This window comes from Neocloeon triangulifer, unplaced genomic scaffold, assembly GCF_031216515.1.
Source record: "Neocloeon triangulifer isolate White Clay Creek 2 clone unplaced genomic scaffold, ASM3121651v1 ptg000006l, whole genome shotgun sequence".
NCBI lineage: Eukaryota > Metazoa > Arthropoda > Insecta > Ephemeroptera > Baetidae > Neocloeon > Neocloeon triangulifer.
The window spans coordinates 446,023-468,822 of record NW_026775549.1 but is presented as its reverse complement, the minus strand read 5'-3'; the positions used below and the strand labels follow the sequence as shown (position 1 = coordinate 468,822).

General features: G+C 36.2%; 3 protein-coding genes across 3 annotated transcripts; 2 read left to right on the top strand and 1 right to left on the bottom strand.

The window, feature by feature from the left end:
• Positions 1-3,134: 3,134 nt before the first annotated feature.
• Positions 3,135-6,573, top strand: LOC132194307 (mitochondrial proton/calcium exchanger protein). Its single transcript, XM_059615484.1, has 12 exons — positions 3,135-3,522; positions 3,619-3,750; positions 3,809-3,961; positions 4,019-4,326; positions 4,381-4,524; positions 4,582-4,719; positions 4,771-4,974; positions 5,028-5,516; positions 5,580-5,708; positions 5,761-5,954; positions 6,009-6,159; positions 6,219-6,573. Exons 2-12 carry the CDS (start codon positions 3,690-3,692, stop codon positions 6,447-6,449), a joined length of 2,202 nt encoding a protein of 733 aa, XP_059471467.1. The 5' UTR covers positions 3,135-3,522; positions 3,619-3,689; the 3' UTR covers positions 6,450-6,573.
• Positions 6,574-6,593: 20 nt separating this feature from the next.
• Positions 6,594-7,700, bottom strand: LOC132194308 (deoxycytidylate deaminase). Its single transcript, XM_059615485.1, has 2 exons — positions 7,516-7,700; positions 6,594-7,394 (listed from the first exon to the last, which is right to left on the bottom strand). The coding sequence occupies exons 1-2, from the start codon at positions 7,621-7,623 to the stop codon at positions 6,729-6,731; spliced, it is 774 nt and encodes a 257-aa protein (XP_059471468.1). The 5' UTR covers positions 7,624-7,700; the 3' UTR covers positions 6,594-6,728.
• A 200-nt stretch (positions 7,701-7,900) lies between these two features.
• Positions 7,901-11,943, top strand: LOC132194333 (WD repeat-containing protein 37). Its single transcript, XM_059615518.1, has 8 exons — positions 7,901-8,142; positions 8,593-8,663; positions 8,718-8,831; positions 8,895-9,074; positions 9,139-9,311; positions 9,459-9,684; positions 9,742-9,880; positions 10,209-11,943. Exons 1-8 carry the CDS (start codon positions 8,108-8,110, stop codon positions 10,582-10,584), a joined length of 1,314 nt encoding a protein of 437 aa, XP_059471501.1. The 5' UTR covers positions 7,901-8,107; the 3' UTR covers positions 10,585-11,943.
• The last annotated feature ends 10,857 nt before the right edge of the window (positions 11,944-22,800 follow it).

Below are 22,800 nucleotides of genomic sequence, written 5' to 3'. Positions count from 1 at the left end.
TGTCCTTAATTGGTTTCATTGTTTCATTCGTTTCATTTTTTCAATGCTTATAAACATTTTCTTTTTAAAAAATGATCTGATCCAGATCTATCTAAACGTTTGTTTCATTTAAAAATAAAAAATAGTTTTGAATTAGCAGTAAATACTCATTTCATGTGATTTCATAAATTATCCGTAATTATCTTAAATATTAAATAATATAAATAAGCACTTTCTTTACACTTCTTGCCAATATAATTGACATAATATGTCCCTTTTTCCAAAAATGAATTCTAATGTTTCAATTCCTCCTTCAATTTCACTTTTCACTCTTCATGTGCAAAAAGAACAGAATTCAAAAATATTAAATAGAACTGCCTTCTACATTTCCATTATATAAGGATAAATCATAAAAATATGATGTATGATGTATTTATATATATATATATATATATATATATATATATATATATATATATATATATATATATATATATATATATATATATATATATATATATATATATATATATATATATATATATATATATATATATATATTTGAACATATGAGCACCTAATATGAGGTGCTCATATGTTCACCTGATATGAGGTGCTCATTTTAGGTGCTCATATGTTCACCTGATATGAGGTGCTCATTTTAGGTGCTCATATGTTCACCTGATATGAGGTGCTCATTTTAGGTGCTCATATGTTCACCTGATATGAGGTGCTCATTTTAGGTGCCCATATGTTCACCTGATATCAGGTGCTCATTTTAGGTGGTCATATGTTCACCTGATATGAGGTGCTTATTTTAGGTACTCATATGTGCACCTGATATGAGGTGCTCATTTTAGGTGCTCATATGTGCACCTGATATGAGGTGCTCATTTTAGGTGGTCATATGTTCACCTGATATGAGGTGCTTATTTTAGGTACTCATATGTGCACCTGATATGAGGTGCTCATTTTTGGTGGTCATATATTCACCTGATATGAGGTGCTCATTTTAGGTGCTCATATGTTCACCTGATATGAGGTGCTCATTTTAGGTGCTCATATGTGCACCTGATATGAGGTGCTCATTTTAGGTGGTCATATGTTCACCTGATATGAGGTGCTCATTTTAGGTGCTCATATGTGCACCTGATATGAGGTGCTCATTTTAGGTGGTCATATGTTCACCTGATATGAGGTGCTCATTTTAGGTACTCATATGTGCACCTGATATGAGGTGCTCATATGTGCACCTGATATGAGGTGCTCATTTTTGGTGGTCATATGTTCACCTGAAATGAGTCAAAGAATAGAAAAGAATAATTCTAGATCACGCTGGATTACAAATTTTACTTTAATTTGTTAAATTAAATTGGGATTTAAGAGAGTTGGGCGCCATATAACAACGACTTGTTAGACTCTATGTCAGGGTTAGATTAAATCCTATTAATCGCAGGTTTGGCTTAATTTCCTCAACTTAATTAGCTCTGACAACTAAAAAAAAAAAACTAATTTCAGATCTTTCCAAGATGAAAAACCAATCAAAATCGGCGGTTTGAAATGAAATAAGGAAAAGATTTTATTTGATGAAAATTCAGTTCAAATTATTTAATTAGAGAATAATGGAAAATTGGTAAATTAATTCAAATCATGAATATTATAATTTTGTATTGTTTTTGTAGGTAGGAATTAGGATGGGTAGGAATATAATTGATTTTACATAAATGTCATAAATGAAATAATTGTTGAATGCGCTCGGAGAAAATCTCTCGAATATATAAGTTCGATTTCTTGCACTCGGTTTGGGGTTTTGTATTGTACTTGCTTAAATGATGTGAAGAGATGAGCAGAAATCTTGCAGAGAGCTGAACTGCGTTGGCTTGCAGTCAGGCTAGTGGTTGCACAGGGTGCAGCAGAATGACCTCGGGAGTCAGGGTGACGGACTCCGATGAGCAGCGAGAAGTCACGCGATTGACGACGTGCACTTCGCTCCCAATTACGCCGGGCCGGCTCTGCGTTGCCGAACCAGTTGATGGTGATCGAACGGCCCCGCAGGGCGCATAGGGTGTGCGCGAAATCGGTCAGTTTAATTTGCCTTACAAAAATCGGGGATGGAACGGTCAGAAGGCCGAACGGGTTATGTCGCTCTAAATTTGAAAAAGGGATTTTGTGAATAAATCAACTTACGTTAGAAACCCAACAATTTATTTGTAACTTCCAATTGACGAGACGATTTCGGTCGCTCGCTCCTCGAGCGGCGCCGACTTTTGAGACTTGACGTCTGCAAGCAAGGCGACTGACACGAAAACCGCACGAGGCCAATGGCCTTTGCCCTTGGCACCTATGCTGCTGTTATCAGCTGGGTGGTTTGCTGATTGAGAGGTGGGAGGTGTGTGTGTCGTGCTGCTCTGGAAGTGAAGCTGGTTGCATAAATGCAGGCGCTCACCGGCACACACACTCCGCTTTCTTTCTTCTCATTTTACTGCTCTCGCACTAACACACGCGGCACCCGAGTGAAATGATGAATAAAGTCACACGCAAAATAAAAGGAAGGCAGGGTGTATTAGGGATGGATATATTTGTGTATTTCATAATTTTAATTAAATATCCCAATAATCCTTATACAATGCTTATAAACATTTTCTTTTCAAAAAATGATCTATCCTAAACGTTTGTTTCAATTAAAATTAAAAATAGTATTTATTGAATTTACAGTTAATACTCATTTCATGTGATTTCATAAACTATCTGAAATAAAATAATATAAATAAAAAGCACTTCCTTCGCACTTCTTGCCACATATTGACATGTCCCTTTTTTCCAAAAATGAATTCTAATGTTTCAATTCCTTCAATTTCACTTTTCTCTCTTCATGTGCAAAAAGAACAGAATTCAAAAATATTAAATAGAACTGCCTTCCACATTTCCATTTTATAACCATTTTGCACGCATCTTTCCCGCCAAACTCTTCAAGTTCTCCATCGCAGAGAATCTTGTTGTTGATCTTGTTCGCCGAGAAGCTGAAACTCGCCATCTACCATGCCCATCTACAACTATTTCAACAAGATTCCATTGCTGCGTTGCCACCTATCCACCTTCCCATCGATGCTCTTATGTTTCTCGTACCAAACGTCCTAGTCGCTTTCCTGGCACGTTTCCACCCGTTTTAAAACTGCCGAGGATCGCCTGATCCTCACAGCTGCGCGATCACAACTTGGAAACGAAATTGGACGGTTCGCGAACAAAGAAAAAAGATAAATGTCTATCTTTCGGCGAAATTTTCCACTTTCGAAACGTTCAGAGCAGTTTAGCGACATTCCATTCGGCTGCATCCACATCTTGCGGGATGCAAAGTAATTAGCCCCTCAGTGCTAGTGTAAAGTCCCCTTCAAATTTTCCACAAAATCAATTTCGCGAGTGCAATAATTTCGGCGGTGACGGATTGCGGCTAAAAATAATTTTCACACAGCCGCTGCTGAAGACGCCGTTGATACTACTAGTTCTAATTGGTTAATTTATTGGACTTGATTTTAAATAAATAAGGTAAATTAAAAGAATATTTGCAATGGCTCAATCGTTTTCCGTCTTTTCATCATCCCGATGACCTAATATTGCTAATTCTTTCATTTTATTTTTCAGGAGTTTGCTGTGATAAAATATTCATAAGAAGATATTTATTGGACCAGCCTGTCAAAAAAGCACACAGTAAGATGATTATGGCACTTGTGACGCAGAAAAGTCTGATTTCCAAGTCAACTGTAGTCATTCAAAGTATAATTGACAAACAAGGATTGTTTTCGAATGGTTTGATTTATTACTCTTTGTTTAGGACAAATGGCGTTGAGAAGGTGGCGGTCAACTTTGTACAACTCTCAGTGGACAGTTCATTCTCAGACCTCGTCTTTGTTACAAGACGAGGCGAGGTGTTCCTGCAATAGAGCATTTTCACCAAGTTTTATTGGTGTCCCTTTATACACAGAAGGTGCTAAAAATACATCTTATATAATCAAAAAGTACTGATTTGAAATCTTCATTACAGGACTACTATTTAGGCGATCAATCCACACCAGTAGTATTTTGTGGGAAAAGGAGCCACTGAAGCCTTCCTCAAAGGTTGAAGCCTCAGTGCAGACCCTGAAGGAATCACTGAATGAAGAGAAAAAACCAGCTGCATCGCAAAGTCTGTCACCTGCAGTGCCAAAGAAATCAGTGTGGCAGAAAGTGAAGGATGAACTGATACATTACTACCACGGGTTTAGGTTACTTTTTATTGATATCAACGTGTCAAGAAAGCTGGTGATGCGAATCCTCAATGGAAAGTCATTAACTAGGAGAGAGCATAGACAAGTACCAGTTTTCAAATAATTTTACTCAAAAATTAACTAATCTTGAATATTCTAGTTGGTGCGCACTGTCTCAGATTTGTTTCGGCTGTTACCGTTTTCAGTCTTCATCATTGTACCTTTCATGGAGTTGCTCTTGCCATTGGCCATCAAATTGTTCCCTGGAATGCTACCATCAACATTCCAGTCTGCAACTGACAAAGTAAAGACCGAAAGTTGAAAAATTGAAAGTACGCTCAACCTTTAATATTAATTACAGGAAGACAAAATGAAGCAATCTTTGAAAGTAAAACTGGAAATGGCCAAGTTCTTGCAGCAAACTTTGGACAACATGTCTCTCAAAGCAAAGGGCCACCACTCTGACGCAGCCAAAGAGTTTGTCCTGTTTTCAAACAAAGTACGCAAATTTGATTTTTACGAAATTAGATTTAATAAATGAGACATTTAGGTAAGAAATTCTGGTGAGACAGCAAGTGTGCAAGAAATTCTCCGCTTTTCAAAGTTGTTTGAAGACGAAATCACCCTCGATTCGCTTTCTCGAGCTCAGCTCTCCGCTCTCTGCCGAGTGCTTGAAATCAACCCTCTAGGCACAAATAACTTTTTGAGGTTTCAACTGAGGATGAAGCTTCGAAGTCTTGCTGCAGACGACAAGGTAAATTATAAAATAAATAAAGAGTAGTTATTAAGTGTTATTTGCTTTCATAGGTCATCATGAAGGAAGGTGTTGAAACCCTGACCGTACCTGAACTACAACAAGCGTGCAGAGCCAGAGGAATGCGTGCCTACGGAATGCCTGAGACTAGACTGAGGGCCCAGCTTAACCAGTGGTTGGACCTCAGCCTCAATGAAAAAGTGCCTCCGTCACTTCTGCTATTGTCGAGAGCCCTTCTCTTGCCTGAAACAATTTCCACCTCGGAACAGATTAAGGCATCTATTTCGGTTCTGTCCGAGTCTGCTGTAACCCAGGCCAAGGCTGCGATTGGAGAACGAGAGGGCAAGGTTGACAATAAGACCAAGATTGAACTCATCAAGGAAGAGGAGAGGAGAATCCAGGAGGAGAGACAAGAAAGGAGGCAGCAGGAGAATGAGGAAAAGTTGACAAAGGCAGATATTGCAACACCTCTGGAGACGGTTTTGGAGGTTGCCCAATTCAAAACTACAGAGACACCAGTTGCTGAGTCTGCAAAGCCAAAGGTTTTTAATTTTTTTTTTTTTTTTTTTAATTTGGGTCTGTGAGTTATAATTGAAAATTTTTAGGAGCTCTCTTCCAAAGACTTTGAATTCCTTGAAGATGCTCTTGATACTTTAGGCAAAGGTAAAAAGAAGTTGTTGGTTGAGAAGGAAGAGTTGCAGGACTTGAAGGAGGAGATGCAAGATTACAAAGAGGTAAATTTATTAAAATGTTAAATGAAACAAATAAAATAACTACTGTTCAAAGGATGTGCAAGACTTGCAAGAAGTCATCAGCACTGCTGATAAAACTAAGGTTACCGTGAAGGAGTCCAAGGGAGCGCAGGCACTTTATAAGAGAGTCAACAAGATGATCAACAAAGTTGATGGTTTGCTCTCCGAATTGGAAAAGACCAAGAAGAAAGACATCCAGGAGACACTTTCAGATACTACCGAGCAAAAGTATGTTGATCGTCTGACTTGTAATTGGTTTCAATTTATTTTTGTTTAATTTAGGGAGGAAATGGTCTCTATCTCTGAGTTGATGTCTGCAATTCATCAAATTCAGCATGTCCCAGATGCACAAAAAATGGACAGCATTGCTCAAGTACTAAGCAAAATTGATGACGACAGAGACGGAACAGTCCGAGTTGATGATGTACTCAAGGTACAAGATTTTTAAATTTTCTGAAAACAAAATAGTTCAACATCAATCCATTTTTAAAGGTCATTGAGCTCATCGGTAAAGAAAACGTTAAGTTGTCTGCTAAACAAGTTGATGAGATCATCGAGCTGCTCGACAAGGAGGAGGAGATTGAAATTGAGCACCAGATCGACATGAAGTTGGAACACAAATTTGAGGCTGACAACGACGCCCCTGTTGAATCAATTCCCAAAAAGGGCCAGCAGGTTCCAATAATTCCAAAACCAGCTCAGGAGAGCAGGCCAAAGGTTTAAGCTTGCAATTCGGTTGCGTTTAAGTTTACTTCTGTTCAACTATTCTTGTTGTTAGACTTTGCGCTTTCTGTACCATACTTTGCCAGCCTGCTGGAAATAATTTATTTTCATAGTTACAAATTTTTCTTGTTTTATTTATGCAGTGAAAAAAATCGGTTTGTTCAAAATTGAGGATTAATTCAAGTAACCCTCTAAATTTTATTTTAAAAAATTGGAGGTCATTGGCATTAAAGCCAGTTGCGCATCATAAGTTTGGCTCAATCTGAGCTACAGTCAAAATTAATTTTTAGCTGGGGAGGGAGGCACTTGGCTCATTCCAATCCAGTCGATGTCATCAAAGTCAATAGTAATTCTTTTTTGCTTAGGAGTGTGTTGTCTGTAGGTAATTCCAGCAGCATCGAGCATCTTCTTGGAAGCAATGGTTTCATTTTTCTTAGAATGTTTGTCCGACATGTACACGATTGTAGATATTCTTGACTGGATGATTATCTTGGCACACTCCGCACAAGGGAAAAGCGCCACATACATTGTGCAGCCTGTGATGTCCGCCGTGATCTTGTTGAGGATGGCGTTCATTTCTGCGTGGCAGACGTACATGTACTTGCTGTCCAGGTCTGTCCGACCGCCCTTCTTCCACGGGAAGTCCTGATCACTGCACCCGATGGGAAAGCCATTGTATCCGAGGCCAACGACTTTATTGTGAGTGTCCACGATGCAAGCACCGACTTGGGTGCAGGGATCCTTGCTTCGTTTGGCCGCAAGGAATGCCAGGGCCATGAAATAGTCCTCCCACTGAAGGTAGTCGGATCGGGCTGCGTTGAAGTCTCGAGGCTCCAAAAATGTCCCATAATCATTGGTACCGACCGCTTTGTGCTTTTTGCTGGGACTCTCTTCATTGCCATTTGAATGTGAAACTCTCAATTCTTCCATTTTCTTTAAGGTGGTCTGGAAATAAAGATTAATTTAATTTTTATATGATTTCATTATTTCTTATCATTTATTATTTTGATTTAATATATAATAAAATTGGAAAAATGCAATTTTTTAAGCCGAAAAATAATTTTACCGGACGTGCAGTTATTCCCTTGACTCCGGATGACTGTCGTACAAATGTTTGCACCACGCGAAGGTTAACCTTGAATTGCGATTTGCTAAAATTTTTTATTTTAATCATAAATTAATATAAAAAAATTAACGCAAAAAAGTACAACGTGCAAAATGCAAATGTGCAAATTTTCGTGGGCGGGAGGCTCCGAGGACACCAACAAAACGAAAATGTAATAATTTTTGTATGCACTACTTTTTTACTGCAGCTTGAATTTTTATTGGTAATAACAATCATTTATGTAGTACTTAAAAATTTTTCATGGACCTTTTAATACATATAATAAAATTTCCTCAACCATCGTGAAACATTTCTCAGTCAATTTGTTGGCAGCACTGCCCACATCTCTCGCTCTTGTTATTGTTTTGTGACTTTTGTGTCAGAGAAATTTGCACCACTTTTTTCTATCAATCGGAAGGGAATCTTTATTACATTTAGAAAGTAATCAAGTTATAAACTGCAGCTGACTTTCAATGCAATGCAATGATACTCTAGAGCAAATCGACATCGCTTGTAGAAAGGCTTAAAAATTGCATTCATTTTTAAAGTCGCTATGCAGGAGCCTCCAGCTTTACCGCCAGCGATAAGGTAATTAATTGTTTTCTGCAATATATATTTTATTCGCATAATTTTATGCATTCTTGTTAAGAAACACAATAAATAAAATTTGCATTGATTCGTTAAAACTGCGCAAAATTATTTTATGTCTGCTATGGTTTGCTATGGCTGCAACAGCCCTTTTTGCTGTGTTTCTCCCCCCTTCTGGAAAATGTTGCAAAAAACAGAACATCAGAATGATTATTACTCAATAGATTTAATTAATTCATAACAGCATTGATGTTCTTACACAATAAAAATGCGATAACATGTCTATAAAAATTCATACATTGGACTTTCACAGTCAAAGTGAAACTTGATTTTTTGAGTTTTTTTGTATCGGAGATACATATATTATTAAGAGTTTTCAAAGATTACATACATACGTATTTCGTATTTTGAAATGTCAAAGTTATTTTTCAATGCTGCCTCTTTTGTCAGGACCAAGCTGCACAGTTTGTTCAGCGAAATCGAGAAAGAATTTGAACTGCTCTACCTGGAAAACCTGCAATGTAAGTTTTGGACCAAAAAATTGAAGTTTAAAATTTCAAATCCAATTACTTTAGTGCAAGGAAGAGCATCAGGCTCTTGGGATGCAGGTTCTTTGCAAGTGAGTGAAAAAGCCTCGGCCATTGGGGACACAGCAGAGCTTGATGGACTTCGGCAAAAGAAGCAAAAAGGTTTGTTTTATTTGTAAAAAAAAGTATGCCTTCTTAACATTATTCTTATTTTCCTACTTGCAGTGAGCCAACAAAGTTCCCTTCAGCGAGTCAAAGCTGCGACAAAGTTAAAGGCACAAACCAGCAAAATAGTGTCAAGTTTCAAGGGTGCTCTGATCACCACGTCCTTTGTCCGAGAGTTTCCTGGCCACAGAGATGGTGTGTGGGATGTTTCGTGTCCCCGATCCGGCCAACCTTTTCTCGGTTAGTTAACCTGTTAAATTGTTATAAACTGATGGAAATTCTAAAAACAAATTATCATGTCCAGGCACTGCTTCAGCCGACCATACTGCAGGTGTGTGGAACACAACCAGTGGTGCCTGCGTCCTCAAGTACACGGGTCACAGCGGGTCTGTCAACTCGATTCGCTTTCATCCTTCCAGGGACATGGTTCTTACTGCAAGTGGTGACACAACTGCCCACATTTGGCAGGCTGACATGGTTAGAAAGTTAATTTATCATGTCAATAAAAAAGTAAAAATCAATTATGCGTTCTAAAAATACAGTTTGAAGTGCAACTGACAATTCCTTTTTTTATTAGATTTTTGTTGATTAAAATTTAATTATCATGTTTTAATTTTGATTTAGGGTCATCAACCATTAGTCGAGCCTGATCCAGAAGACAAAGACAGTGTTGACGACAAGACTGAAGCACCTGCTCTGAGAACACCTCGGTTCGAGCTCAAGGGACATACAAATGTAGTCATCGCTGCCGACTGGTTATCGGCGGGCGACCAAGTCATTACTGCGAGTTGGGATAGAACTGCCAGCCTCTATGATGCCAACACCGGAGAGTCTTTGCAATCTCTCACCGGTAAAGTTATAAATTTTGATCAAATTCGAGCATTTTTCTAATAGAAGATTTTTCTAGGTCACGACCAGGAACTTACTCACATTCACGCTCATCCCTCTCAACCACTGGTGGTGACCTCATCTAAGGACTGCACGTTCCGTCTGTGGGACTTCCGTGAAAGTATTCACTCAGTTTCTGTGTTCCAGGGACACACAGAGTAAGTTCTGTTTTGAAATAAATTTTAATATTTGATAACATTATCACCATAATACCAAAATTTTACTGACGAAAATCATTTTTAATAACTAACAATAAGATATTAATTAAATAATTAAAATGTTATAAGATATTATTAAAATAAATATTATAATAAGAATAACGAAGATATTAACACAAATTAAATCAGCTAGAGAAAATTGAAAAAAAAAGAATTTTGAAAAAAAATCTTAATTAAATAAAGTCCCTGTTAAACTAATAAAAAATTACTTGTACTATTTCTTCATAATTTAAAAAAATACATTAATCTCCTCATTTTTTTTCCTCAGGTCAGTTACATGCGCCGTATTCACCCACGAAGATAAGGTGGTGTCCGGCAGTGACGACCGCACAGCCAAAGTATGGGACCTTCGCAACATGCGATCTCCACTAGTTACAATTAGGAATGACTCATCCGTCAACCGAGTTGCGGTTTCCTCAAGCGGCACAATTGCAATTCCTAGCGACAATCGGCAGGTGCGCTTCTTTGACCTGGAGGGTCAGCGTTTGGGTCGGTTGGCGCGATCAGGTAGGCAGGGGCATCGACGCATGGTTTGCTCAGTTGCTTGGGCCGACGAACCGGCCATCAACTTCTACACGGCCGGTTTTGACAGATTGGTGCTGGGCTGGTCGGTGCAGCCGTGCAAAGATTTGGTCTCCCGATAGTCAAACTTTGCAAACAATAAATCGGGGAATGGTGCAATTTTTGTAAATTATTAAATCCCGTCGGTGTTTGTTGGTTTTCACAGGTCTGGCTGGTGTGATTTGATACTATTGTGAAACGAGCATTACAAGTCCAATTTACGACAAGGAATACAATAAAATTTGCATTTCGCACTTATTTTCTCTGAAATGAAGCAACTCTCAATAACTGGCTAATAAATCTCTTTTCTACACAAGTTAACACGCAAGCCTGCAACTTTTCACGCAAATTTCAAGCCATAAACTTAGACTTGCTTTCAAATCGGTTAACGAGTGCATTCTTAATTCGAATGATTTATCTCCGACTTAAAGTTAATCGCAAGAACTTGCTCTTATACAATCATTTCATCGATCAATTGTAAAGAAAAAAAATAGTTGCTCTGATGAGAAAGCAGTCTGACAAGTTGTAGGTTGTACTTATCTCTGCTATTCTTCGGAGCAATTGAAATGCAATTCACTGTCAGGGGTCTGCATTCTTTCGTATGGATAATTAATATTTACTCTGCTCATTTGTCAACTTTTGGAATTTCAATTGCTTTCCTTCACCAGCCAGACTTCTTACGCTCACAATTTATTTGTTCCTATATCTCTGTTACCCGGCCTCACATGTATGTGTTCGGACAAGTTGAATAATAGTTGAATGTTCGTTGATGGAAGATTTCGTGTTGAACTGTAGTTTAAAAAGTTGCAAAAATAATGTGCCAATTTAAAATCTTGGTTATTTCATCCAAAAAAATTATTCAATGCTTACACCATTACTTGTTCAGATTGGGATTTAGTGTAATTGTTATGCAAATTTACTCTTGACTCTTCCGAGTGAGTAAAAGTTAATATAAAAATCTTCTGCTAGGAAAATCCTATACTATTTAAAAGCACCGTAAAAATAATTTATCGCTATAGATGAATATACCATAAGCAATGGATGTACTATTACATTGTTAAAAGTCACACCAGAGACTGCACTCAACTTTGTCGCCCCTCCTAAGGTCACACTTCTTGAATAATTCCGACTGATAATGTATTCATGCCACACAATTAACTCTTATCAATATTTGGATATTCCTGCACGGTTAAACTCGCATGTCAGCTTCGGTCTCACTCTAGCGCATATATTGTGATATCCCCAAAAAGACGTGCAAAATCGAAAGTAAACTTAACACTGTTGATGATGTATTTTAACACCTGTATTATTAAGTGTTAATGGCAGCAAAGCTCATATTATAAAATTGTCACTCTGGTTGGCGTTAAAACTTTGCGTGCTGTCAAAAGATAAAAGTATTCATTCAATAAATATTGAGCCGAACAAAAGTGAACTCGTCATTTAATTTCGCAAGGGGAAAAATGACACTCCTGGGAAAAACCTTGGGCGATTCGCCCAATATTTGCCCGGCTAAAAGAAGTGTCTGTCGCTGGCTCTGCCAACAAAGGACGGATGCTGCTCGGCATTCTGGCTGCATTTCTCAGCATTGTGAGCGGCAGGCCCGAGGGCTGGGTGAAAGTGATTCGATGTCAAGTCCATTGCTAGGGGCGAAGCGCCGTCATCTAACCGCGCACAGCTCCGCCCATATAATTGGGTCAGGCGCTATTGCACCCTGTTACAAATAAGTCGCCTGCTAAGCCCGCTGGTTAGGTAATCGTCCGTCCGGCCGTCGCAAAGCATCACTTCAAACACACGCCGACACCAGAATTGAATCGTGTCCGCGGTCAACCGCCCGCCCGCTGATCTTTCCTGCTCACATCGTGTTCATATTATATCTTTGGTTCTAACAACACACACTTCTTTTTTATTTAAAGCCACGCAAACTTTTTTTCACTTACAGAATTTGAGCAAGACATAAGGTCATGAATTCCCTATAGGAGGATTCAAAAATAAAAATAGTGTTCAGGCAACTCTTGCTGCACCTCCACAAATGAAAAAAAGAAAATTACAGTCGCACTTAGCGCCTTTTCGGATTGCGTCCTTATACATAATTGAGTGGGCTAGCTCTATATGTTTAAGACCAATTCCTTTGCAGTTCAGTGAAGAACTTAAGTTTTACACTGCTTTAATTTACAATTAGTGATGGCTGAGGTGTTATACCATAATTTGTTTGCTTTTTGTTAATTTTAACTTATTTTTATTATCCAGCCCATAGAATTTATTTTTCTTTGCTTTTGTGTTTTCTAGTGTGTAATTTAAAAATAAAAAGTACATTGTTTGTTTGTGCTGATTAATTGAAGAATATTTCATAACAAAACGTGCATATTAAAATACAAAATTCAAACAATTATCAATTTTCTGCCTTAAATAATTCCTACCCCTTTATGTATTTATTAATAATATAATAATGGCTTATTAAATATTTAATAATTCACTGGAAATATTATGATAATGTTTAAACATATATTTTTTGTTATTTTAATTGTTTTAATGAAACTTAATTAGTCTAATAATGTGTTTCTGCTTCTTGATGATTATAGCTGCAATTATGCTAGATAGCAATAAGCTGGCAAATTTCAGTATTATGAACAAACATGGAAATCCTTCAATGGAATTGCTAGATTTCAATCGCTTGTTATTTGTAGAGACCGTGAAAACTTTTATTATGACTTACGACTCTGTGGCCTCCTGGTGCAGCTGTGATTTGGAGATGTTGCAGGGCCTATTTATTATTTATGCTGAATTAGAAAATGACACGTAAATGTGAAGGCTGAACGTGATAAACAATTCCGCGCCTAGCGCACGCACAACTAAATAGAACCAAAGCAAGATAAGAAAAGTGGCCAAGTTATTTCCATTAATTTGCGTGCGTCTCTTTCGAGGACATTTTTGTAATGGGAGAGTGCAACGTTTGCGTAACAAAGTCTCAATGCAAATTGCAAAGGTATAGAATTCGAAGTGTCACCTGCTCGCTGCAAGATCAATCAATCAAAAACCCCAGAGTACCCTTCATTCCAATTAAAATTGATCTCAACACGTCTCCTTTCAACTTGTCTCGCCACTCACGTCTGTGGGCGCGTCTCGTCGAAACAAAGGTGAGCTCACTTGAGATTGAACAACAAGCGTTTCCAATTTATAATTTGTGTCAAAATAGCAAAGCTTTAATTACTCACAAGAAAATACATTAATTTTTTGTTATACTAAGGAAACATCGAGTTTATTGGCAAGGCTACAGCAGTGGACTTTCATCGCTAGTTTCAGGATTGATCTAAAAAGGCGAATTTAATTACAATTTTACAAGGAAATAGTTCCAAAATATTCCATAGAATAGTTTCACCGTAAAATCTTAATCAAGCCTTTTTGTGAGAAAAGGTTCAAAGTGTTCTTAGTTTTCTAAAAAATTATTCAGGAAAGGCAAATTTTGGAAAGAACAATATTCTCAGCTATATGTGAATTTTGGAGCAAATTGAATAAAAATCAAAAGGATCCAGTCTATTCATAGCGCTTACTTTGCATTTAAGCGTGGCTTTTGGGCAAGCAAAATGCAGTTATGAAATAAAAAGTAAACAGAGATGAAAGGATATGGCAGAGTATAATTTTCCAATCAAGATTTAAAGTTTGATAATAAAATAATACATCAATTTGCACAGGAATAATACATATCAAGTTGTTTGTTTGCTTTTCCAAGGCTAGAGGAAAACCACAACAAAAGTGTTGGACAAAAAGTCGCCTTGAGTGATTTCGGAGCACAAATTCCAGAAAATTCGTAATATAATAATAGGCGAGTTAGCGTGAGTGTAACTCTGTATTTTGCGATGGTGAAATTGGCGTGTCCCGGCGATCTGTCGATATAATTACACGCACTGTTATACACCCAGAAGTGCATGCGAGCTGCCCACTCAGCTTTCTATTTTTCAATCACCCTCAAATGGATAATATGAAAATGACCAATGCGCGATACAAAGCTGTCAGTCATTTGATTCGGCTTCCTCGATATATGTTTGCCGGCCGGCCGACTCTTTTTTTGCAAAAGCAGCGGCGGCGTTTGACCTCTACCAAGTGGACCGAAGATAATTCGTGCATTTTGAACGGTCGTATCAATCTCTCTTGTTAGAGTTGGGCGAAATGGTTTTATGGCGGTTCGCAATCGAAAGCTAAGTACCGCGTTTTGAATGACGTAATAATTGTGTTTTGATTGAAACGCGCACCATCATCGCGGTCTGCACGAATATTATTCAAACACACATTTTTCTAATTTCGCAAAATTTCCATTGAACAAGATCGTGAGCGCATTTTTATCTCGCCGCTCATTAATATTGAGGCTATTGATAGTTCAATCATGGCGATTAATAGAAGCGGCATTTAGACGGCAGCTATAAACGCCGTTTGTACATTTAAGTGCGGTAAAAAGTTCACATTTTATTACATGTCGAGTATTGCATACGAGTCGCTGGAAATATATCATGAAAAGGTCAGTCCTCAGGTTAAATTGAAAGTATCTATAAGCGTGAGAATTTGAAACCATAAAAATTGAGAGGTCAGTAACCCTAACAGGGTGGACAAGATTTATGCAGCCCGCTCGACACATGAGCTTGCGGAGTTGCATAATCAGCTTTTTGTAGGGGTTTCCAATTGTGCGTTTTTTTTAATTTTTCTTTTTTTTTGTAGCAATTTGAAGAATAAATTCCTATAGAAAATGTGGCACCAAATGATTTTCTCAATGAGTTTTTATTTTATTTCTCAGTAGATATTTCATTTCAATGTTCAAGTACGTCAGTGATTAAAGTTTCCAATTTTTTTTTCTTTTGCAGCTACTTTCATAACTTTTATAGATATTTCCTACTGCTTTTAGTATAAACAGATCTTTTTAAATAATTATTATGCAAATCTTTGATTTTTTTGTGGAAGAATTTCACGATCAATAAAATGGTTGATTTTCGGTTATTCTCCTCAATGGCTTATTTGAGTCGTTTATTGTTTCGTAGAAAACAATATCCTGCTCTACATTTTTCAGCTGCGGCCTGCAGCTATAATTCATTAAGCATTCTTAGCTGAGGTCGAGAGAAGACGCAATCATCCAATTTTTTTCTGAAAAAAATCCCCATTCAAATATCTTATAAAGGAAAAGTCAAATTTCCATTCAAGCACCTTTTTTTAAATTTGTAAACTAAAAACACGAAGTTAAATTTAAAATAAATAAATAAAATCATTAAAAACCAATAGATTTCCGCGTTTGTATTAAATATTTTGCAAGCATTAAAAAACATTGAAAATTAAATTTCATCACACCTCGCACATGCTTCTTCTGGAGCACATCTATCACGTGCCCCTAATCAATACTTCGGAAGCCTTAATTGAAAGAAAGCAGAACGTTCTCCAAGCTAATTGATCATTCATCCTAAAGGCGATGAATTATGAAAATGGCCCATGCTCGCAGATCGTAAAATTGCATAACACCTACCTTGTCTGCTGCCAACATTCAGACAAACCCAGTTTGAATTCTGGCAGGATCAACACTCGTCTCCCTTCTTCTTAATTGGCAACATTATTAAATCAAATGACCCGCGAGTTTTTTTCGCATCACGGCCAGAGACCAGACGTATGGACAGACACGCGTCATGCTTCATTGTTCAGGCAATTAAACGACCAGACGTCAGTTTACACCGTAAACGAATATGACCTGCCTAGCAATGCGCTATTTAACTCGCAAAGCAATTATTTTAGAAAGAGAAATTTTGCGCTAAACAAAATAATTATCGTACTTTGCTAATTATATGCGGCGAGGGAGAGCTGCTCTGAAGCCATAACACTAACTTTTGCACACATAGGAAAAGCTAAATTTGCATGTACTTGGCAAACGGCTCTATTCATTTGTGTGTCACGGGCGGCGACCAGATTTGCGTGAATCGGACCACGCATCGGGAAGTGATTTGAAGAGACGCGCAGGCGGCATTTCGAGTGAGTGGTCCATGTGTGTTTGTCAGACGAAACCACCAACTATAAACTTTGCTTTTGTTACTCAAACTAATGGAAACTGCTCCAGCTCTGCGGTTTCGCAGTGGCGAAATGGAGCAATTTTCATCCAACAAGTTGGATGGTTCTGCCGCAGGCGTTGATTAATTAGTTCGCGCTAAATTTGGTCAGCGAGTTGGCACCACGTTGTTGGTCTTGGAGGTGTTTTTTTTTTCTCTTTCACCCATGCACATTGGTATTCACATTCCTGGGTCAACGAACTTGGAATAATATTTATTTGCGTCTATCTTACAGTGACAAATCATCTGTATTAATATGTAGTAAATAGTAATTAATTGCAATATTAGAAAAAAATACGATTTGAAAATTATTTTAAAAAAATACAAAACCTGTTAAATCTCTCGTAAACAGTCTCAGTTTATTTCCCTGGAGCTCCGTCTCCTTTACTTCATTAATTTAATAATAAATGCAGCCATTTAACTTTATTCTGTCTATAACAAGAGGTAAAAGAAAAATTCAATCTTAATTGACAAGATGTAAATACTGTGGTGTTAGTAGATTACGCTTAAAGACTTATAAGAATTTAAAATTTAAATGGTTTGATTTCCTAAAGCAAAAAAATTCATAATTGTTTTCTGTGTAACAAAAGTATTTGAAAAATGGTTTAAATAAATTATATAATATCGAATTGTATTATAACACATAATTAAATTTTTAAATTTGTATATTTGTAAGCATTTTAAATCTTTGTATTATATGCGTTATTTAAAAAATAGCACATTTAGATATTTTATCATTATATCTTTATTTGCAGTTATAATTCAAGTAAAATAAGACTAAATTTTGTAGATCAAATTTATTTGTTTAATTCAACACTAAAGTGCTTCAGAGCTGAATTAATGGTTGAGAACCATAATGAAAGTCGCGCCCCTGATTATAATAGTAAAATTGTTACAATGACGATTGAAATCAACTATCAACTCTATAAAATCTGTCAAACACATTAAACGAAATGAATTGCCCCATAAAAATAAGGATAAATTCAAAAAAAATTGGTAATACATTAAAAATATATTTTTTTAGATCTCTATGGAACCCATTTATGCGGTCTCTCTTACTCTAATCGCGTCATTGTATCTCCATGTAGTAAATATTGTAATCTTTAAATTAATTCAAAATTTATAAATTTAACTGAACGATATCCACATGATTTCAAACATAAACGTTTTTATGAGTAAAATAAATGAGAACATATATATTATTTTATTAATAGGTTGAGAACATGTAACTCTTTAATAATAATCACTTTGCGTCATTCAGTAAATCGCCGTAGATCAAGTTGAGCAAAATTTAAACGTTATTTCTGAAATTGCAAGGCTGAAAAATTACTTCCATCATCATTAAGGCATTGCAGCATTTTTTAAACTTGGCAAAGAGCAATTAAACTTCTACAAGTGCAATCTCACATCAATTTCATTAATGAATAAAAGACACTCATTAGTCATTTATAATTCTGTTGAGCTGGAAAAAGAGCTGCGAGAAGGTTTACATAAAATCTAACACAAATGCCCGCGAGTGAGCTCATTAAAGGCGCAACCGTTGTCGCTATGCTCGGACTTGAATGTTTTTGCGGTCGCGAGACAGGAGTAAGAAGCGAGTAGCCACGAGGGTTTTTCGTCTTGATTTACGATTGACACTTATTTGAACACCACACTCTCTACACTATATTTCGGTGTCAAAGCGTCTCAACATCGCAGCGGGCGGGGTGCTGCCTGCTTTTATTGGGACGAGAGTTTTTTTGCGCCACCAAAAGATTAATAATTGTTGTCATCGCGCGGTTACATAAGGAAAAAACATTCTGGCAAGTCAGACACATCGAAGGAGTTATACGCGACCTTTACTTTCTTGTTGTGAGAACTGGAACAAATCTCGGATAAAATCAAATGTATACTGCTGACCTGCGCTGAATTTTAGTCACACCTGAATTAACACAAATAAAATCTACATTTTTTTTTCAAATATCGCTAAACAGCAGCTCAGCAGAGCCAATGTAAAAACGCAGGTTCTCCACAAATTGTTTCTTTGATTAAAAGACATTTACAACGTTTGTATGTGCGGATAAAACTTTTAAATTTTTAAAAATTACTTATAATTAATGTTAAGTAAAATAATAATATTCAAATATGTTTCGTCCCACCATCCCAGACGACTACTGCTGAAGTGTGAATAATTTACTCTTATTGCTAGATGTCATGTATGTGCTTTCATTTGATTAAATTTATTGATTGTTTTTGTAACAAAATTTTGGATTCATAATGATATTTTGGTTTTTGGAAACAAAAAAATGAAAATTGAAATGAAAATGTAAAAAAAGAAATATCAATTGTCATGTTGATTAAGAAAATTGAATAATAAAAATAAATTAAAATTATTTAATTTTATGTTTTTAAAAATTAGAAGATTATTTCCAAAAATTTAAACATTGTGTTTAATAAATAATACATAGTTTAATTTTGATTTGAAAAATGATATCAAAAATCAATACAAATTTGATTTGTTTTCTTTACTCAAATTTAAATGATTGTAAATTATTGATACACCTAACGATCTATATTTGAAAAAAAATCCACTTGACCTGCAATCAAAAAGCATTTTCTCATTGCCAAACTAACAAAAACTTGGAGAGAAATATTTCTGCAAAAAAAGTGGATTAGGCAAACAAATTGGCGGCTTCATTCATCACCCGCGCGCCTTGGGTAGGTACGGCATGGCGAATCATAAAAAAGCGGAGCGCCCATAATACGATTAAATAATCGCGAGCTGTCCTAGAGAAAGCCATTCACCGGCGGCTCTTTTCTTTTCCCCGCGCACAATCCCTCGATTTTTTTTCGAAGGGCCACGCCTGGCACTGCTGCGCTAAACGCATTTATTTGCTATTACGCGATGCCGAGTGTCGATCCGACTTGACTGACTGAGAGAGCACACATTATGCTCGCACTTATTATTACAGGAATCTTTCGGGTCAAGGTTCAGCCTAGGGCACTAAACTGATATTCTCACCGCTCTGCTGATGTAACCGGAGCAGTTCCTTGTTAGGCGCTCGAGAGCGCGGATATTCCAGAACACATCGGCACATTAATTATTCATCCTGATCGCCTTTTTCGGCTCCAAGTGAGCGACTTTTCTGACATCAACATAATTTCTCAATCAGGCAAAAGCGTCTCCTAATTGGCATAAAAAAAAACGGGTAAATCTTTTCCTTGGCCTATAATTTACCAAATGTATTGCACATGTTTAACGACCTAAACTACTTTGAAACAAATAAAACCAAAAAGCAAGATTATAGTTGAAAATTGCTAAATAAAATAAATTCCACGGCTATTTTTCTTGATCACGAAAAATAAACTTAAACAAACGCTTGAATATTCGGACTTATATATTTATCTACAATACCTGTGCCAAGAACTGAAAAAAATGTGTCAATTTAAAATAATAAGATTTGTTAGTTAAAATTGAAAACGGACTTTGTGGTCCATGCTGAACATTGAGGGCATTTTATGATAACTAAAATCAGAAAATTTGGAAACAAAAAAGCGCTCTTTTACTTTTAGAGCATAAACTGAGCTTACATCAACCTCCTTAAATTTCATCTTGAATCTTGAGCCAACTCTCGTTAATTGTGAGTTTCTTCTATCAAAAGACCCTCCATTATTTTCAAACATTGCAAGTTCCTAGAAATCGCAATTAAAATTTGCAATTGATTTAGAAAGTTTTTCAATCAATCCCTTGTCATCGCAAAACTAATTATTCGCAGCCTTTTAATGCCGATACCGCAGTCCCTTTGGTCGCGTTAAAATAGCTGACGGGTCCCTATTCACATTTCAGATTGAGCAACGTGTTATGCTCGCCAAATTAATTTTGCGGGAGGGGCGACGCTGGAGAATAGTTTGGTCGCTGCTCGCACTCAGACAATGAGCGGCATTAATTAATTAACGATTTGATCTTGGCAGCTTCAATGTGGAATAATTTATATTTTCTCAAAGCGCCCGGCCGAGAGAAAGAGATAGAGCTTGCACCGAAAAGTGACGCAGCGAAATTTGGCAGCACTCAGCTGACGGCTCTGATTCGCGGAAATTTCTATATTGACCGAGGTTTGGTAACGGATGCTGCAATTTTGTCTTAATAATGGATAATTAGTCCATCCGTGCCTCATTGAATTTTTTATGCAATAATTTTTTCATTGATATTTTATTTGAAAAAGTATATGTTATCAAATTTTATTTATGCTAATTTTGATATTTTATTTATAAAGTAGATAATTAATACACATATATGGGGTAATTTTATGAAATTTGATGTTAAAACAGTAAGAAATCAAATTTTTGTGCCAGTTGAGGATTAAATACTATAATTGTTAATAAATGAAATTCTTCATTAAAAAGGTGTATGTATGAAATGTTAAGTCAAAAAAATTTTGTTAGGAAAGAAATTATTTTAACAAAGAAAGCTTTCACGAACTTCTTTAATTGAAGTCTATCAAATTAACAAAAAAATTAAGTTTTCAATAATTTGTAAGATAAAACATTTTTTTTTTTAAATCAAACTTCTTGTAAGAAAGAATAATTAGCTTGCGAAGATACTAATAAATAAATACAAAAATTAGACAAAAATTACCGTCACCAGAGTAAAATAAAAATTCTGCAATAAAAATCAAAAGTCCTGGAGAATTTTCAAACTAGTCCAGAAAATGCAGAAAATCTAACAGTCGCAAAACAGGAAAAGAAAAAAGATTATTTTTATTTTACAAAAAGTTTTAAAAGTAATTTTTTTCTTATTCTCTTTAAAAATCTGAATTTGAAATTTCTACTGAACAACAGTTTAAATGGATTTACTTATCTTCTTTTACCTTCCGCTACAAGAGCTACAATTAAAATTTATTAGCAGCTCGTTGCTGACTCCATTCTGGGAGCGCGATCAAATTTGCAGATAGCGTTGAGAGTGGATCATGTATCATTACCGCTTCACATCACTTTTGCCAAGCAGACACGAGTAATTGTTGTTTCAATCTTGGGAACCAGAAATCGACTTTTTGCACGTGGGCTGCGGCCGAATTTCCACTCCAATAAAAAGTGATGTAACCTTCAATCAAGAGCCAGCGATTTGTGGGAAAAAGGTTTGAGAGCATTATTAGGTGTGATATTAATTTACACCTCGGTTTATTTTTGCACGAAAGGGATCGCTGATCAGGGCCGATTGATAATTTTTTATGGTTTTTATTCATTTTTGTCTTGTTTCATTTCAAGATGTGTTAATAGCGGTGCTTCAACAATAACACGTGTGTTTAGGCAAACAAACTGCGCGTAATTGGTGACTGGCGTGGCAATTAACCATAATTAGCGACCCGCAGTCGAGATATATAGCACCAATCAATGCAAATTGACGCTTTTTATGGTGTTTCACCAAAAAACGTTTTGAAACTTTTCGTGCTGTTCCACGTATTTATCACGTCAAGTTATTAGCCTGCAATAATTTCTGTCCAAATCAATCAAAAGCTGAATGTTATTTTTCATTGCAATTCATATTATTTTAAAAGTATTAGGAATAATTCATAATTCAACTATTTTAAAATTTTTATTCTAAAATTTTCACCGACACCGTTTTTTAAGGAAGAGCAAGATTCTATAAGTACTTTGATGATTCAATTTTTTGCAACAAATAATAATCCAATCAGCCGTTTGTTGTTAAATTTTTTTAAGAGTAAGAAGCTCGTTTTTTTCATTATGTGAGCGCCGTCTTCTGACGGTTTTTTCCAATTTTAGTTTATAAAAAAAATTAAACATAAAAAATTTTACAAAAATCTCAAAATAATCCATATCATTTAAAAAGACTTTTCAATTAAAATATAAAATTTAATTTCAATTTAAAGTTATTTAACACAATTAGCAACAGTCCTTTTCCAGAATGAATGTTGGAGCAAATTTAAATACAGAAGATTTTTTTCACTAATTCAAAAAGCGCCTAAAACATTCAAATCAAAAGTAAATTATTTGAAATATGTTAAATTTTGCAATGATTTGGATTAACCAATGAAAAGGAGCCAAATTGAATCATGAAAACATAGACAATGAGACAGTTTCGCAAGAAAAGCGCTTAGATCATCAAGGTGCGATTTGCATAAGAGTGACTCGCGGCATTTTTTACAACGCGATTTTCATCTATGCACGTTCATACATTTAAAACTCGAGCGGCAGACATAGATCATGAGAGAGACAATAAATATTTAGATT

Coding starts and splice junctions, on each gene's coding strand:
- LOC132194307 (XM_059615484.1), top strand. CDS start 3,690: ATGATTATGGCACTTGTGACGCAGAAAAGTCTGATTTCCAAGTCAACT. Junction 3,751..3,808: donor GTCAACTGTAGTCATTCAAA/GTATAATTGACA, acceptor CTCTTTGTTTAG/GACAAATGGCGTTGAGAAGG. Junction 4,975..5,027: donor GTCTTGCTGCAGACGACAAG/GTAAATTATAAA, acceptor TTGCTTTCATAG/GTCATCATGAAGGAAGGTGT.
- LOC132194308 (XM_059615485.1), bottom strand. CDS start 7,623: ATGATTAAAATAAAAAATTTTAGCAAATCGCAATTCAAGGTTAACCTT. Junction 7,395..7,515: donor AGGGAATAACTGCACGTCCG/GTAAAATTATTT, acceptor CTTTATTTCCAG/ACCACCTTAAAGAAAATGGA.
- LOC132194333 (XM_059615518.1), top strand. CDS start 8,108: ATGCAGGAGCCTCCAGCTTTACCGCCAGCGATAAG. Junction 8,143..8,592: donor GCTTTACCGCCAGCGATAAG/GTAATTAATTGT, acceptor CTCTTTTGTCAG/GACCAAGCTGCACAGTTTGT. Junction 9,881..10,208: donor GTGTTCCAGGGACACACAGA/GTAAGTTCTGTT, acceptor TTTTTTCCTCAG/GTCAGTTACATGCGCCGTAT.